General features: G+C 38.1%; 2 protein-coding genes across 6 annotated transcripts in view; one reads left to right on the top strand and one right to left on the bottom strand.

Annotated features, from left to right (window-relative positions):
• Nucleotides 1–238: 238 nt before the first annotated feature.
• Nucleotides 239–15,536, bottom strand: si:ch211-133n4.6 (uncharacterized protein LOC797776 homolog). Of its 4 annotated transcripts, XM_046835253.1 has the most exons (12): nt 15,213–15,536; nt 15,065–15,103; nt 4,208–4,386; nt 3,533–3,591; nt 3,104–3,139; nt 2,959–2,991; nt 2,822–2,884; nt 1,787–1,819; nt 1,645–1,683; nt 1,518–1,547; nt 1,191–1,223; nt 239–1,087 (listed from the first exon to the last, which is right to left on the bottom strand). In XM_046835253.1, the coding sequence occupies exons 3-12, from the start codon at nt 4,216–4,218 to the stop codon at nt 948–950; spliced, it is 477 nt and encodes a 158-aa protein (XP_046691209.1). In that variant the 5' UTR covers nt 4,219–4,386; nt 15,065–15,103; nt 15,213–15,536; the 3' UTR covers nt 239–947. The 4 variants fall into 4 exon arrangements, with proteins under 4 accessions (XP_046691209.1, XP_046691210.1, XP_046691208.1 ...); XM_046835254.1 differs by having other exon boundaries at nt 2,822–2,857; nt 15,065–15,536; XM_046835252.1 differs by lacking the exon at nt 15,065–15,103.
• zgc:86598 (STKc_CK2_alpha domain-containing protein) overlaps nt 14,680–18,593 on the top strand; it is an 18,270-nt gene continuing 14,356 nt past the window's right edge. Inside the window, exon 1 of one of the 2 annotated variants that reach the window (XM_046835250.1) lies at nt 14,680–14,802. The gene's annotated coding sequence lies outside the window, so the exon portion shown is untranslated. Of the gene's footprint in view, nt 14,803–16,891; nt 17,036–18,593 lie in introns of those variants that run through there. The other variant, XM_046835251.1, reaches the window with a different exon arrangement.

Genomic DNA, 18,593 nt, shown 5'->3' with positions numbered 1-18,593 from the left:
ATATATATATATATATATATATATATACTGTATAGAATATATATTATATAATATCATATATATATATATATATATATATATATAATAAATATTAATACAAATATAGTATCTATATTATTATTATATTGATAGATATTTTGTAAATGTGTTCTGCTAAATAATTGATTTTGCACACAGTCACACACACAACCTGAATAAAAGCTCAAATTCTGAATTTTTTCATTTTATCTGCTCTGAAGTTTATTTGGTCATACAGAAGGAATTATTAACGAATACCACATTCATGATTAAGATCCTGGAAAAGTAGATTTAATAATGATAAATACTGTTTCTTATTAAAAAAAAAAAATCAGAAAATGTGACAAAAAAGTAATAAACACTTTAAACACTGAGTTTGTGTTGGAAGTAAGTTTTTGCACTTTTTCTGGTGTAAAAAAAAAAAAAAGATCAAATAAAAACCTTAAAATTTGTAAAACTACTGTTACTCTAAAAAGCTATGGCTAGTCTGAACACACAATATTCAGGAAACCAGCACCAGTGAAGAAATAAAAAGTAGCACAGTCCAGGTTTTCAAAATGTGTTTTCCTGAATGTAGAATTAACACATAGAGCTGTAGATTACAATCAGTAATCAGGCTGATTGTAATCTGAGATGATGTCGGCTGTTCATGAGTTAAGCCCTGACTGACAAGCTTTGTCCCCGTATTTGAAAAAAAAAAGATTAAATCAAGACTGTAAAGTCTGTGCTGAACGCTAGTTTCACAACAAATATCCCGAAAGCGAACAAACCAACCAGTCAGTACAGTACATCACAACAGAATCACATCTAGTTCTTGGTTATTAATAAAATAAAGTAACAAAACAGAATGCCACTTAATACAGGATTGCTTCTTTCTCTCCTATCATTATAGTCCTGCATGTTCCCTGTGCAATCTTCACAGCCTTCGTTCAGGGGCGAAGGGCTCTCATCCTCTTCTTGGAGGCCACAACGGGTTTACTACGTTTGCGTTGGTTTGTAGGTTGCGATTTAGCAGCACGCTGGACCGGAGCTGCTTTCACCACTTCTTCTGATTCTGGACTCTCGTTCTCTGATGATTTTAGAAGAGATTTTAAATGCACAAAAATACAGCCAATGCAACAATTCAGGATAAATCGAATGTTGGACATGTTGGGGGAAAAAAAGAATATTACCTTCTTGTTCTTCAGTGCTGGATTTTGTGCCGTCTGCAATACAAGAAATCATTTCCAGTATATTGTAGTACATGAAAGTTGTCAGTAAGCAGAAAGGTTCTAGTTATATATATTTTTTTTATTATTTTATTAAGTCTACTTCAGAAATACAAAATAAATAATGCACTTCCAGTCTTTTATGTCATTATTTATCTTTTTTTGGCCTTATTTTATTTGTCTTTTTTTTGTCTTTTTCGTTCCTTCTTTCATTTTTACAGTGATATATGCAATAGTCCACTATATTTTCTAAGAATTTGCTTAATAATAATATATGGAACAGGAACTCACCAGCTGTCATCACATCATTGACTTGAGGCCCTTAAAGCAGTGACAGAAGCATCGAATTTGTCATTAATTACACAAAAAAATGCAGTCTAAGAATAAAGAAATCAATAAAGAAATAGTAATTCCTTACCAGTAGCCTGACCTGCTTCTGCACTAGTGCTGCTTGCATCTTTAAAGGAAATTGGTGTTGTCTTAATCAGTCTGACGTTAACATTTTAATATTAAATCCGTCACGTTTTTCAAAATGGCTAAACAGGTGAGATAAGTCTTACCAGCTGTGGCTCCATCATAATGTTGAAGTTCACCTATAAATCAAAGAAAAAACATTATCTTCATGGTTTGGGTTTTATCCTAGTTTCAGTTTAAAACTGACATGAACAAAAGGAGCTAAAAATTCACTTTGAATAGAGTAATATAAACATAAATTAACAATAAACATAAGTCCATTTAAGTCTTTATAAGTTTCTTAACCTCTCTATAATGTGAGTGTGTGTACTGCTATATAGAAATACAGTATTGGAAATATAAATAGAAGGCAGTAGTGTACAATAACCAGTAGATGGCAGTATACTGCCTAACAGTTTTAGGAGTAAAGATCCGATACCAAGTACTTTCAAGACAAGTATCGCCGATATCGATATCGATAACGATACTTTTATAAAATATGTATAAAATGTATTGATAATTATAACCTAATCACCACTTTGTTCCTGGATAATGTTTTTGAATGTCTCTCTGAAAGGATTCTGTTAAATCACTCTGCCTCAAGCCAGAAGATGGGGGTCGTGTCTGTGTTACATTTGTGGTATTGCCACAGTGGCGTATTGTTTTTTTTTTTAATGTCACATGAAGCTTCATCACTGTTAACTAGAGTGAAATTAGAAGCAGATTGTGCTTCTTTTTCTTTCGCTCGTGATCGCAGCCATGCACTCGGATTCACTATTAAACCTACGCTGAACGTGCTTTGACTGAGTGAGCGATGCATGATAAGTGGTGGTACAGCGGAAGAAAATATAGTTCCCATTGACATTCATGTTTAAATATTATCTATCGGCCCAACTTATTTTAGGAGTTCATTTCAGTAGCACAGAATCTAACCGCACAATGTTTTGTTCTGATTTTTATTTATCTTCTCGGTCCTGAAATACATATATGTCGTAAATCTGTGCATACATTACTGAGTTAAAGCGTGTACACTGACTACAGCTATAATACAAATATAAAGTTCTCTAGGTGTAAAGGAAAAGATGAAATGTTTGCAAAAACTACACAAAATCACACAGTCTAATTCAATTGCAATAACTCACCTTTGGTCTGGTCAGGTGACACAGAGTTCATGCTTTCTGTGAAGATAATCATAAAGGACATAACTGAGATTCACAAAGATAAAATACACTGTAAAGTGTGACATGCCTTCAGAACACACAGTGGGTTGTAGACTCACCAGTTGGAGCCTCATCAGAAGTGGAGTCCTGATCTTTATACATGTGAAAGACAAGTAGGTCAATTTTACACTAATGAAATGAAATGTGCACTTTTTAATAGACTTTTCATTACACATATAATAGGTATGATTCTGACAAGAATACCTGTTCCTGTAGACATGGCTTGAAGACCTCCGTTAACTAGCAAAAAAAAAGGAAATATTTGAAATGAAATTGCAGTTAGCATAAGCAAAATAAACTCTTTTGTCTAAAACGTTATTTCACTGGAAATTGTGGACAGGACTATGAGTTTTTACCACATCTCCCATATCATCAGTGAATTTTATGCTTTACACATAATTATTATACGTTTTCATTTTGTTATACATTAGAAAACATTTTATTCAACATTAAAAGCTTTTTTAGTTGAATTTTAGTTGAATTTTAACTTACAGTTTCGGTTATATTTACACTAGTAACTGTGTTCTGAACTTAATATAAATTGAATACATTAATTAATTCAAATCAAATGATAGAACTTAAAATTGAATTATTATTTTATCAAAGTCCAAAGCATTTTAATTAAACCCTCACCTGCATCTAGGTCTGCTTCAGCCAGCAGCACTGCTAGTGTGCAGAAAACGATAATGTTCCTAGATCAAGAAAAGAGAACATAGTTATTATGATATATTCTGAGAGTAAATCTGATCACATTATAAATGCCAGTCAGTGCCATGATCTAAAATTCTGAAATGACATCATAGTTTATTTTATTCATCCATGTTGAAAATTCAGAATCTGAATCTTTGTCAATACAATTCCCTCTGGACCCCATGTGACATAAGTGATGGGAGACATAAATAAGAACACACTGAGCTGAATTCCTGATTGACAGAGTTATTTTAATTATGCAGCATTGCTATTGAGCATTAGAGAAAAGAAGTCGTGGCCAGAAGCAGTCAAAACCTTTAGAGTTATTATGTGGAGCATCACTATAATATACCACAGCATTCAAGGGATTCCTCTAGTAATATAGTTATTTATCTTGATCATCTCCATCAGTCGAAATTGACTGGAAATCCTCAACATAGCAGCTCATCAATAATTAAGTGAACTTAAAAAGAAATTCATGGCAAATACTGAAAAAATAAAAATAAAAAAATGAGGCCAATTACAAAGTTTATGTCAAACAGTAATTATAAGAAATGCAGAATCTCAGGTTCATTAGATCATAATATACAATGCAATCATGCAAGAATATCTTATTACCTGGTCAGCATGTTCAAACGCTGGGTTATTTCTTGTATACTGCAGAGTACTGTAGAGTAAAGGGTTTAATATTGCACTTTCACCGCTTCTGAGGAGTCATGAGATGCTCAGGCTTTTTATATTCTTTCGAAGAACACGGGGAATGTGGGAGGAGAGACCCCCTTATTGTGAAAGAAGAGCTGAGGGGGAAAAAAACAGCTTGAATGACGTGAATTGTGAGGCTTAATGTAAGGATTCCGATATCGTTTACTGTCCTACATTTTCCTCAAAAGTACTTTCTTTACCACTCCCTATGGGCTTATTGTTACCTCACACTCAACCTTTTGTTATCTGCTGCGTATTTAGCTTTAAATCTTCTATCATTGATTCACCTCACACAAAATTAGTGCACCGTAGAACACCCACACACACACCATCATCCCACCTCCACTCTCTGCGGAAAGTTCAGTATCTATGTTACACCCGCTGAGGTAGCGTTGATCCGGTGCCAGGTACCAAGGTCACGGCTGAACACTGAGCTGTTTGGTGAGGCTGATGACGGCAAACTTTGAACAGTAGGTCTAAATCTGGGCATTGGATCTTGCGTCGGACTGGAGGAAAACGCACTTAATGGGGGAATTCCCTGGGTCACAAAGGGCAGCTTTTTTTAAGAGAAATGCTAATCTAATTAGGCTGTAAAGCAATAGCAACCTGGCAGCAGATTAGTGGAATTTTTATACTTTAAGAAGGTTGGTGTTGGGGAAATGGGACTTTTTTTTGCCTATCATTGACAAATTGCCAAAGATAAGGTTCCAGGCCACTGATGTGGGCACTGTAGAAGTGCAGGGGATCTGTGCACAGGAAGTCCCAGCTTTCTTTGAAAGTAATGTTAATAAGGACCACCGACTCGTGGCTTAAACAGCATTCCTCGGAAAACCCATAAATTAATATGTAATCCTTGCCCATGATGCTAGTCGATGGGCATAATAATAGTTCTGTGTAACATAGTCACTGCTGTGTGCATAAGAATGTCTGAATTGATGCATACATGACTATTAAGGCATTTGGGCATAAATAATACTAATATCAATAAGAAATAAGAAAAACGTGGTTAATGGTTAATGCATTGGATTTGGGCTCTGAAGGTCATGAGTTCAAATCCCAGCCATGCCAATCTGGGCCCCTGAGCCACGCCCTTAACCATATTGCTGCTTAGTTGTATAAATAAGATCAATGTAAGTATTTCTGGATAAGGGCATCTGCCAAATACTGTAAATGTAAATTTACAGAATATATTTGTTAAGAAGATTTATGCCATACATTTAAAGAAGAATTAATTTCATAAAAACATTTATTTAGTGCTTCATAATATGCAAATGAATCTATAAACATTAATGTATGTATATACATATGTTCTGTTTGTATGTGTGTTTGCTTGTGTGTGTGTGTGTGTGTGTGTATAAGGAGTCCATACGTTTTCGGAAAGTGACGCAAGTTTTGCCAATTTGCCCTCTGCCCTCTATACCGCCAAAATTTCTTTAAAATGAGACAAATTTGGCATAGTCTATACATTATCGCAGGCTCAAAAGTAATCGGACACTTGACTAATGAGCAAGAGTTGATTTCAATAGAGAGAAATAGCAGAAAAGTTCTCAAAAAAATGGATGATCAAAGAATTTTACAAGAACATGCATATTTTATATATATATATATATATATATATATATATATATATATATATATATATATATATATATATAAAACCTTAAGTGGCTTAAGGGCCCAACAGTAGCATCTTGGTGGTGGTATACTGTCAATCTTGAGGCTGCGTCTTGGACATGTATGGCTGTCATGTATGAAACTGGGTCAATTGTTTCTGTTAACAATGTAGTTAAAAAAAGCTATTTTATCTGATATTCTTTCGGATATTTTTTCCATCTTTCTATATTCTATCTATGAACTGATAGATAGATAGATAGATAGATAGATAGATAGATAGATAGATAGATAGATAGATAGATAGATAGATAGATATAGATAGATAGATAGATAGATAGATAGATAGATAGATAGATAGATAGATAGATAGATAGATAGATAGATAGATAGATAGATAGAAAGAACAACAAAAAGTATAACTTAGGACCAGCTATAATGTGGTACTAAAAAGAAAGTAATTAGCTATTAGGTTCATTGGTCAGTAACATGACTGGGTATAAAAAGAGTATCTTTGACAAGCCGTGTCTCAGAAGTAAAGATAGGCAGAGGTTCACCAATTTGTGTCGACAAACTATAAAAGAAATTCATATTAATGTTCTTCTACATAAAATTGCAAAGACTTTGAACAGTAAATCGTTTTATCAAAAGAATCAAGGAATCTGTAGGAATCTATGTGAACAAAGGATAAACTTTCTTTCGGCTTCTCCCATTAGGGGTCGCCACAGCGGATCACCTGTATTCATAATCCGCAAGTTTGATTTGGCACGTTTTTACGCTGGATGCCCTTTCTAACGCAACCCTCCCCATTTATCCGGGCTTGGGACCGGCACTAAGAGTGCACTGGCTTGTGCAACCCTAATGGCTGGGGTTGGCTCCCTGACCTGGAATCGAATCCGGGGCGCAGCGGTGAGTGCAAAGGATAATGGTAAAAAACTATTTTAATGCACGTGATCTTCGGGCCCTCGGTAGTCTGTATATTAAAAATAGACATGATTCTGTAATAGAAATAAATGCATGGGCTTAGAAACACATCCAGAAATTATTGTCTATGAACAGACGAATTGAAAGTAAAAATAATTTTAGGGAACCATGGAAACCATGTCCTCTGGAATAAAGAGGAGAGGGACTATTCTATATAGTGTCTATTGAATGAGCAGCATTCACATCTGGAAAGGCGCCATCAATGCTGCAAGGTATACACAGGTTTTAGAGCAACATATGCTTCCATCCGGACGAGGTCTATTTCAGGGAGGACCTTGCATGTTTTAGCATACAGGATCTATTACAACATCATTGCATAATAGTAGAAGTTTAGTGCTGAACTAACCCTGTAAACCACACAAGGGCCTGCCATTTTATAGATGCTTTGTCCCTTGGCACATTCTTTCTGTGAGGGCCTTTTCAAATCATATTAAATTGTTTTTTTCCTTAGGTGGACTTCGATCAAAGAAATGTGATGCATCCGAGCTACAGATCAAGTGCCATATGTGAGTATAACCCTAATGGTTATTGTGATCTTTCGTTTTTTTTGCTCAGGGTTATGCTTTGTCATTAGGAGGTGTGGCATGTAGATTGGATATAGATTAATAGACCAATCAGAAACCAGTGATTTAATTTAATGCACTGTAATATCATTCTATAAACTACCGGTAACTGTACAATGGAAACCGTATCTCCAACAAATAAGATTTTACATGTGTAAGCTTAGTGGGAAAAAAATATGTGAGGATTCCATACACGCTGAAAAAAAGTGGCACTTTCTACACATGCATGCTTCTTAAGACAAATAACCTAACAAGTCCATACCAGGATAGCCGTTTTGGTTATTCAATCTGTTGGGTCGTTTTGCCTTTTATCAGGCCGAATGAATGCCAGAAGTGAATGGGTTGACTCCAGACAAGACAGGAAGTCTACCCATCTGGGTTTTATGTTTCCTGGATTTGTTTGGGCGCCTCTGGCAAAATAGAACAGGCCCCTCTCAAGCTGAACAGAGGTTAGAGTTGTGATAATGGGAGAAAGTGGTCTTCTGTATTAGAGTTACACCTCACACATCCTTCATTCTGGTATTTAGAACTGGTCCGGTCTGCTCTCAAAGGGGCTCTCTGTCTGTACACTAAAAGGATTTCTCTCTTTAAGTGTAAAGGGATAATTAACCCCAGTAAGTGCACATTATGGCTGCTTAGCTGTCTTTTAATAGAATACATTTGTGAGGGAAGTCTTAGAAAGTCGGTAAGGTCAAATTTACATGTGTATTCAAAGAAGCGCCCGGACATTTGGGAATTTCAATCTGGTGATTTTTTTTTTTTGTGGAAGGAAATGATTGGATACCTGAATTACACCACACACACACACACACACACACACACACACACACACACACACACACACCTGTACAGTTAAGTACACTAAGGTACTCTGCATCAGATCTGTGGAACCCTTTGTCCTTTCTAGACTAACAATTTGTCATATTGGCAAACCAACTTGGTAAACGGAGTATCATAATTTAGACGCAAGCTCCACTATCTTCCATCATCATGGAAAATTGCACTTTATAACTAGCACATTCCAGACAGGATTTATTAAAAGGCTGATAGTGCTGAATAGCTTTTTAATATAGACAGAGTATCACATGTGGCCTATTGCTTGCACTGTGGGAAAAAAACCAGACAATTACTACTATCCTGAAGGGAATACAGAAACATTTGTTTGGTATAAAACATAACATACTAGACACACAAATCAAACATAATGGATGGATGGATGGATTAATGGATGGATGGATGGATGGATGGATGGATGGATGGATGGATGGATGGATGGATGGATGGATGGATGGATGGATGGATGGATGGATGGATAGATAGATAGATAGATAGATAGATAGATAGATAGATAGATAGATAGATAGATAGATAGATAGATAGATAGAATTTTGTTGCCTGCCCTATTCCTTCCTTCTTGAGCCATTAAGCTCTACACACTGGTGCCAAAACCCGGAATTGAAAGGAATTTGCCATCACATAGTCACTCGTCCAGGTAGCAGCCTAGCAGTAGACTCAACATCAGGCCCTCCTCTAGCTATAGGAAGGAGCAGGAGCAGCACCTTCAGGTTCTGCTTCAAGACCAGGCAGAGTACCAGAAAGTACTCCATACCGTTGTGGAGAAAAAGGGTACTCCAGCAACAACCCTGGCTTCCCCATATGCAAGATGGTTCTGCTTGATAATGCTGAGGCATTTCTGGAACTGTTTGAATGTGCGGCTAAAGCTTGGGGCTTCCCGAACTTGAAACTGGCACTTGAGCTGCCGCTGCTGTCTGCAGATGCTCAGCCTGCACAGGGATGGGCAGTATTTATGATACATGTATTTCAAACACGTATATCAAATATAAAATAGGATTTCATCATTTGTATTTGTATTTTTTTATGAATGACTTGTTTGTCATTTATTCAGTGTTACTGATGCAAAGTAGCCGTTTGTTACCAAACACAAGTAACTAAATTAGGATACAATTATAAATCATTCACAAACTGTTAAACATTGAACTGTTGATTACTTAAAAACTAACCTTCATCTGGGAAATCACTGAAATGTATTTGAATATTTGATCTGTTAACATTTGTTCTAGGTGACAACTATTTATTTTATAAAAAGTCTTCTTCTTCTTTCGGTTTCTCCCATTAGGGGTCGCCAAAGCAGATCATCCGTCTCCATACCCCCCTGTCCTCTACATCTGCCTCTTTCAAACCAACTACCTGCATGTCTTCCCTCACCACATCCATTAACCTCCTCTTTTCCTTCTTCCTGGCAGCTTCATCCTTAGCATTCTTCTACCGATATACCCCATGTCCCTCCTCTGCACATGTCCAAACCATCTCAATCGTGCCTCCCTTCCCTTGTCTCCAAAACGTCCTCCAAGCGCGGCCCCTCTAATAAACTAATTTTTAATCCTGTCCATCATCGTCACTACTTGACGTCACTGTTGACCCCAGTTACATGAACTCCTCCACCTTCTCCACCTCTTCTTTTTCCTTGGCTTTCGCCACATCCCTCTTCACCTGCTGCCACATCTCCTTGTGCTCCTGCCTACTTTTCTTATCACTCTGTCGATCCCAATTCTGTTTCTCCAACCTCTTTCTAATTATGCTCTCCTGCCCTTCCTCATTTCACCACCACGTCTCTTTGTCTTCCTTTCTATTTCCAGATGTCACACCAAGTACCTTTCTAGCTGTTTCCCTCATCACTTCTGCAGTAGTTACCCAATCATTCAGCACCTCTTCACCACCACTGAGCCCCTGTCTGACCTTTTTCCTGAATCTTACACTACAGTCTTCCTTCTTCAGTTTTCACCATCTTATTCTTCTTTTCCTCACTCTCCTGCTCTTCTTCTTCACCTCTAAAGCCATCCTACAGACACCCGTTTAATGCTGTCTAGCTACACTGTCCCATGCCAACACCTTACAGTCTCTAATCTCCTTCATATTGCATCTCCTACATAGAACATAGTCCACCTGTGTGCACCTTCCTCCACTCTTATACATCACCCTATGATCCTCCTTCTTCTTAAACCACTGCCATGTCCATCCTTTTATCAAAATCTACCACCATCTGCCCTTCCACATTCCTCTCCCTAAGACCATACCTACTCATCACCTCTGTTCCCTTCAACTACATGCCCATTAAAGTCTGCCCCAATCACTAATTGTTCTTTTCTAGGTACACCTTCTACCACTTCATCTAATTCACTCCAGAATCTTCCCTTCTCCTCCATCTCACAGTCGACTTGTGGAGCACAGGCACTAATGACATTTATTATCATCCCTTCAACTTCCAGCTTCATGTTCATCACCCTATCAGAAACTCTCTTTACCTCCACTACACTCTTACTGTACTCTTCCTTCAGAATCCCCCCTACACCATTTCTCTTTCCATCCACACCATGACAGAACAGTTTAAACCTCCACCTCCAATGTTCTTGGTCTTACTCCCTTTCCACTTGGTCTCCTGAACACACAACATATCTACCTTTCTCCTCTCCATCATATCAGCTCCCTCTCTCCCCTTACCAGTCATAGTACCAACATTTAAAGTACCAACCCGAACCTCCACTCCAACCTTTGCACTTCATTAATCCCAAAAAAGGTTTTTATGTTGTATTGATTATGTTTTTTCTAAAATAACAAGAAAACTTGTTAGAGAAAGTAAGTTGGCACATTGCACTTTCAGTCCAAAATAAAGCAGTTAATGTTTGGTTATAATGTTTTGCTCAAATAAAAATAAAAATCTAGTGTTTTATTCGTTTAAAAAAACATATTGTCTGATAGCCAGGTTTCTGTAAAAACAAACGCTCAGCAGTCTCTGATTTCACATTCTGATCTTATCTTAGGTCTGAGTTCATCCAGTTTGTTTTTGAGGGGTCGATTGTTTGCTAGCAGTAAGCTAAGGCAGATGATTTGCTTGAGCCTTTAGATTAGCATGTAGCCCAACTTTCTTGCCTCAACATTGCTTGGTTTGCTCTTTCCTGAATCTGCACTCATAACTGGATTCTAGTGTTGATCTTGTTGATGTGGGCACAGGAGTCTGTTTTCCAATTTCCAATAATAATTATCTGTCATATGTAGTGTCCAGAGTATCCGTCCGGATACTCTGTGTGCCTTTAAGCTATTAAGGATAGGAACACAAACAAAAAGTTAATGAAAGATACACAGACGGCTGCCACATTAGATGCCATCTTGGACTCACCTAGTGGAAAACCTTCCCAGAAGTCGAGAAGGATAAGAGTCGAACACATATCTTACAATCATCAAACTGTAATATACAATCTTTTCAGCTGTTATGAATAAATGTAACGAATTTAGTAAGAAAAACTAAAATGAAAACATTGTTCTTGCTTCAGAAATAGAAATATTTTGAATCTGATCAGATTCATTGAATTTCATCAGATATGTGTGATTCATCAGATAGATGTGTGTGTCAAGTCAAGTGAAGTCAAGTTTATTTCTATAGCACTTTTCACAACAGGCATTGTCTCAAAGCAGCTTTACAGAAATCAACAGTCAAGGTGAATGGTGTGTGTTTATCCCGGATGAGCAGCCATGGCGACTGTGGCCAGGAAAAACTCCCTTAGATGTTATGAGGAAGAAACCTTGAGAGGAACCAGACTCAAAAGGGGAACCCATCCACATTTGGGTGACATCAAGAGTTTGATCATAAATCTTTCAACAATACAGAACACTGGAGAGTGAGAACTAACATGAGCACTGAAGTATAAGATTATAAGTAAATGTTCTTTCTACAGTCTTTGGTATAAAAGTAGGAGCTACTGAGCTCAACATTTGTAATCATTACAGATCCAGCATCAGCTTCTCCATGCCAGAGCCTTTAAACACTCCAGGCGGTCCAATGTGTGAATATTACTCAATTTGTTCACAGTATGGTGAAAGCGATGCATGAATTGAGATCATTTGTTCGTTGTTGTTAAAATTCATACATTTCAGGATCATAGAGAAGGGTTGTGGGGAGGAGTGATGTCACTGTAGGTGTTGTGTCAGCTTCAGAAGCTCCATCTCTTTCTGCCTCACAGTTACTAGCGCATACAGTATACCCAGTCCATCCTTAATAGCTCAAAGATGACCTCCCGAACCCCACATATATGCCGTATATGCCGGTCCCAAGCCCGAATAAATGGGGAGGGTTATGTTAGGAAGGGCATCCAGCATAAAACATGTGACAAATCGAATATGCGGATCACAAATCAGAATTTCATACCGGATCGGTCGAGGCCCGAGTTACCAACGACCACCACAGGTATCATTAGCCAACAGGGTACCGGTGGTAATTGGGCTACTGTTGGCAGAAGGAGGAGAAGGAGAGGAGGAAGACGTCTGCAGAGACAGCAGGGAAAGGAGAAGTGTAGGAGAGTGGAGGTTTGGGGTAGTACTTTAAATGTTGGTACTATGACTGGTAAAGGGAGAGAGGTAGCTGATATGATGGAGAGGAGAAAGATAGATATGTTGTGTGTTCAGGAGACCAAGTGGAAAGGAAATAACCGAGTAACATCGGAGGTGGGTTTAAACTGTTCTTTCATGCTATGGATGGAAAGAGAAATGGTGTAGGGGTGATTCTGAAGGAAGAGTACAGTAAGAGTGAAGTGGAGGTAAAGAGAGTTTCTGATATGCTCCTTCTTATGCTCCACAAGTGGGTTGGAGTGAGTTAGATGAAGTGGTAGAAGGTTTACCTAGGAATAAACTATTGGTGATTGGGGCAGACTTTAATAGGCATGTAGATGAAGGGAACAGAGGTGATGAGGAGGTGATGTAGGGTATGCTCTTAAGGAGAGGAATGTGGAAGGGCAGATGGTGGTAGATTTTGCTTAAAGGATGGAAATGGCAGTGGTAAACACTTATTTTAAGAAGAAGGAGGATCATAGGGTGACGTAAAAGAGTGGAGAAAGGTGCACACAGGTGGACTATGTTCTATGTAGGAGATGCAACCTGAAGGAGATTGGAGACTGTAAGGTGTTGGCAGGGAACAGTGTAGCTAGACAGCATCAGATGGTGGTCTGTAGGATGGTTTTGGAGTTGAAGAAGAAGAAGAAGAAGAAGAAGAAGAAGAAGAAAGGAAGAGGAGAGTGAGGACTGAAGGAAGAAAAAGATGGTGGAAACTGAAGGAGAAAGACTGAAGTGTGAGATTCAGAGAAAAGGTCAGTCGGGGCTCGGTGGTGGTGAAGAGGTGCTGGATGAATGGGTAACTACTGCAAAAGTGATGAAGGAGACAGCTAGAAAGGTACTTGGTGTGACATCTGGAAATAGAAAGGAAGACTAGAGACGTGGTGATGGTGGAATGAGGAAGTGCAGGAGAGCATAAGGGGAAAGAGGTTGAAAAAACGGAATTGAGATCAGCAGAGAGATGAGAAAACCCTAGGCAGGAGTACAAGGAGATGTGAAGGGGATGTGGTAAAAGCCAAGGAAAAGGCATATGAGGAGCTGTATGAGAAGTTGGACACTAAGGAAGGAGAAAAGGATTCATACCGATTGGCCAGGCAGAGGGACCGAGCTGGGAAGGATGTGCTGCAAGTTAGAGCAATAAAGGATGAAGATGGAAATGTGGTGACTAGTGAGAAGAGTGTGTTGAGAAGATATAGGGAGTATTTTGAGCAGCCGATGAATAAGTAAAATCAGAGAGAGAGAAGGTTGAATGGTGTGGAGATGGTGAAGCAGGAAGTGGATAGGATTAGTAAGGAGGAAGTGAAAGCAGTGATTAAGAGGATGACGAGTCGAAAGTCAGTTGGACCAGATGACACACCGGTAGAAGCGTGGAGATGTTTAGGAGAGATGCAGCGGAGTTTTTAACCAGATTGTTTAACGATTTAAGATTTTGGAAGGTGAGAAGATGAGGAATGGAGAAGGAGTGTGCTGGTACCGATCTTTAAAAATAAGGGAGATGTGCAGACCTGCAGTATATTCAGTCTTGATACTAATGAAGCATGTTGTAGTTCAAGCTTCTTAGCTAGGTAATAATCAATCAATCTGTCTGTCCGTCCGTCCGTCCGTCTATCTATCTATCTGTCTGTCTGTCTGTCTGTCTGTCTGTCTGCCTGTTTTATATATATATATATATATATATATATATATATATATATATATATATATATATATATATATACAACTGCCCAGGTGTGTACAACTTAAATAAAGTGCAGCACAGGTGTGTACAACTATAATAACTCTAAAACATTTGCCAAAACATGACTGAAGCCCACTTGTCTTCCCAAATGCTTCATGATCTGCGACAGCGCCCCCAACAGGCCCGGATGAATTTCTCCTCCTGTGTTTTTTCCAGCTCATCCCATTCGCCTTTCTAAAAGACCCGCCATATTGTCAGACTCACAGAGGCTGAAGGTAATGTATGGTGTTCGTTTGAAATATTTCTTGTGTTTGACCGGGAGTTTTATTTAATTGCATTGAGTTTGTGAAACGGCTTCTCGGATTTGCCCCATTTTGATAAACCATTTCGGTGTAGCTAGCAAGCGTGCGAACCATGAGAACGGCGCACAGAGCCCCCCCTGAACCCAGCACTCAGCGCTAGCATTCGGGCTACAAGCACCGCTTATACCGCGGAGTGCAGCGGCTTAGCCGAGGCTCCGTCCTGGTTCTTACTTACTGTTCAACCAAACGGTGTAGATGATAACCTCAAGTTTATCTGAAAGAAAAAGAGCTGCTTTTTTATCAATTGGGATTTTTCCGTCCTAATTCTTGACCTGGACGAAACAGGATCATGGTGATTATCATCCAGCTGAAGTTCTCCTCACCATTTCTCAACTGGCTCCATCAAGCAGCAGGAGTCCAGCTTGTTCATCTTACCCTGTGTAGATACCAACCTAAACCTGGTGTCTGAGTCAAAGACCTGGCAGAAATCTTACTTATTAGATTAATATCAATCTACAGGTGATTTCAGATCTTAGAAGACTTTCAGACACATGAGTGTTGAAGCTCTTTCTCCTACAAACACAAGGGCTTGGTGGAACTGTGATCATCTGCATCTTCTCAAACCTATCTTGTGAGAACTCTTTGCAAATTAATGCAGATGATGATAAAAAAAAAAAAAAAATTCTAGGTAATATTAGTGAAGAGAAAAAAAAAATCCCTGGTTATAGATTAACTACCCCTCAAACTGATAGTAATTTATAATTAATATTATTATATTAAAAAAAATATTTTTAATCTAAAAATATTTTATAATTAATTTATCCCTCATTTAACTTAGTTCAGTCTGATATTTAAATTGTAGATATTATATATTATTAAATTATTATATATATTATTATATCATCTATAAATAATTAAACATTTACAGAATATCTACTATACATCTGTATATAAAAATGTAGCTAAAATATTTATGCTTTATGCAAATGTATGTTTATTATTTGTAAAACCAAACTCAACATGAAGACTAAATATTCTTGTACATGGTTTAAAGTAATTATGGTCATCAGGACAGCAAACGAACCTTTAGCTTTGTTTCCACACGGACGGTTTTAATTGCCGGATGTACGTTTTAGTTTTTCAAACATTTTGATGTAAATTTATTAGTACAAACTCTGTTTTGAAATGTTACTCCGCAGCTTCTCTACTATCAGATCTTTCGCGAGTTACTCTTAGTCTAGTTCCAAATGAAAAGTCGCCAGCTATCGAGTTTGTGAGTATCGAGGTTGCAATGTATATACATATAAATTAGACCGATTATTAGGCAGGTGCATCTGATAGACCAAACCGTCTGCGCTACGTTCTGCACTTGCATGAGAGAACATAACTCTATCCTACCAGCAGGGGGCAGTAGTCTGTATTTGGAAAACAGGGAAATCCGGAAAAACTATAACTGAATATCTACAGCAAGAAGGGGTTTCCTCCTGCCGCCATCATTACTAACGGATTCGCAATCAGGTCTGCTAAGTTGCAACGGCGACGTCAAGCGTGTTCCGCGGGGTTTTTTTTTTCTTTCCGTGTGCTCATTGGCTAAGCTAGTAAGCCGCTGCAACAGACACACAAATTCTCCAATTCTGTTTTGTTAGTGAGCCTTTAACCAGCTGTAGTACAAAAACCTGGTAACCAGTTCACTGATTGGAGAAGTTTGTGTTCAGTAAATGTAATTTCAGCAATTTTCCGTATTATTAATTAGGAATTTAATTTAATGGCGCCATCGTATATATCAGCCATCTAAATATCGTCATCGGCCAGAGAAACGTCTGTCTGTTTATTCATACTTTATAATAGTTCACCATCTTCTCTAAAATGGTGCAGTAAAGAATAAAACCTACTGTAAGTGGCAGTTCGGTGGATTGTATATCTTGTGTGAGTGGTCCAGGTTAGCGATGGTGTAGGAAATGTTCTCCTGGCACATTTCTGGGGCTGTTAATTGTAATAAATCATGTCCTGAATGCCACACACACTATTTAAATATCGTTGCTGACCATGTGCATCTTAATATGCTTGCAGTTTACCATTTTCCAGTGTGTTAATGCAGGAGGTCACAAAGCAACAGTTTCAAGCTGGTTTCCTGAGCAGTGATAATGAGTGTCCATGCCGTGAGGAACAGAGGCTGTTTTGAGCAGTAATAAAGTATATTCTAAGCGTATGTGCCGCATTAAATTATTCACGCAAATGAGCAGTTTTTCCCCTTTTTTTGAATAATAGAACAATTTTATTATTTCTTTCCCTGAACATGATATGCGAAGGCACAGATCACCAATTATGCATTTAAATTCGGGAACTTTTTTCATTGTGTAGAACTGTACAGATTGCAGGAAAGGCTTGAAAACAGCTGTGATCTTCAGTCCAAACGTATTGGGTCACCTGACCTTTCCTGCCATATGTGGTTCTTTTCCAAACCGTTACCACAAACTTGGAGGCGCTCAAATGTACAGGACGTCTTTAGATGCGCTATAATACAGTTTTGCTTTCACTTGAACTTGGAAACAAACCTGTTCCAGCATGGCAATGTCCCCATGTGCACAAAGTGAGCTCCTTGGAGATCTGGTTTACATGCTTTGGAGAGGAAGATCTTGCTGAAGAGCTCTGATCTCATCCCTACTGAAAACCTTTGAGATGAATTGGAACGCTGGCTGCACCCCAGGTCTCCTCACCTACTTCAGCACCTGCCTGTCATAATTCCCTTGTGGCTGATGAACACACATATCCATAAACACACTCCAAAATCTAGTGGAACGTCTTCCCAAAAGAGTGGAGGGAATTATTAGAGTTAATTGGGACTAAATGTCGAATGCAATGCTCAAAAACCACATACCAAACTTATGACCAGGTGTCCCAATACTTTTGGCAATATAGTATCGTTTTGTGTTGTTTTTTTCTTCCACTTGGCGCACGATTTGTGACTTGCACATTGTTGGCCACAGCATGTGATATCAAGTTTAGCTGCGATACTGAGTGACTGTTCATCCTTCAAGGTAACTGGAAGTCAAGTCTCAGGAATTTCTGGAATGATTTCTTTTGACAATGGACCATCTGTCTTTTGTATCTGTAGCGTTTCTCCTGGTCTGGGGATGCTGCATGTTTGATGACTACTTTATGGCATATTTACAGTGAATCATCAGGACAAGATTATAAAATTGGTTCTTTCTATGGCTCCATGTTCCTATTAATCAGCATAGTGGTTAGAGTATTAGGGCAATGACCATATGGATCAATTCCAGATGTTTTGCCAGATTCATTGGTCAAATGCACTTTTAAATAATAATTTCTAAGGTAGGCATACTGTATCTATAGGACTGACTGTAATGTACTTTAACACAACACATACTTTATAGGTTTCTGAGCCATTCTGGTTAGCAAGCAGGTTCAACCAACTAACTTCCAAACAAATCTAACACTATAAATAGTGTTAATGGTAATAATAAAAAAGTGAAGTTTGTGACTGGTTTTGTGAAAATATCAGTTATGTGGACAGATATCTAAAACATTGGTACAGCATGCATTGTAACACCTTTAAAGCTGGTGAAAGTGATGCAAATGCACTATTTAATAAACAGAGGGTTATTTCAAAGTTGCAGATCAGGATGAGAACAGTGGCAGATTTGCTTGTCTGCTATTCTGTGATTAAGGTGTTATTGTTTTATTTTTTTTCCCTCCATTTAATAAAAAAACTGATCATCATAACAAGCACCTCTGATGTT

The sequence above is a fragment of the Silurus meridionalis genome, chromosome 22 (assembly GCF_014805685.1).
Source record: "Silurus meridionalis isolate SWU-2019-XX chromosome 22, ASM1480568v1, whole genome shotgun sequence".
Classification (NCBI taxonomy): domain Eukaryota; kingdom Metazoa; phylum Chordata; class Actinopteri; order Siluriformes; family Siluridae; genus Silurus; species Silurus meridionalis.
This window is presented reverse-complemented; position numbering and strand designations above follow the sequence as displayed.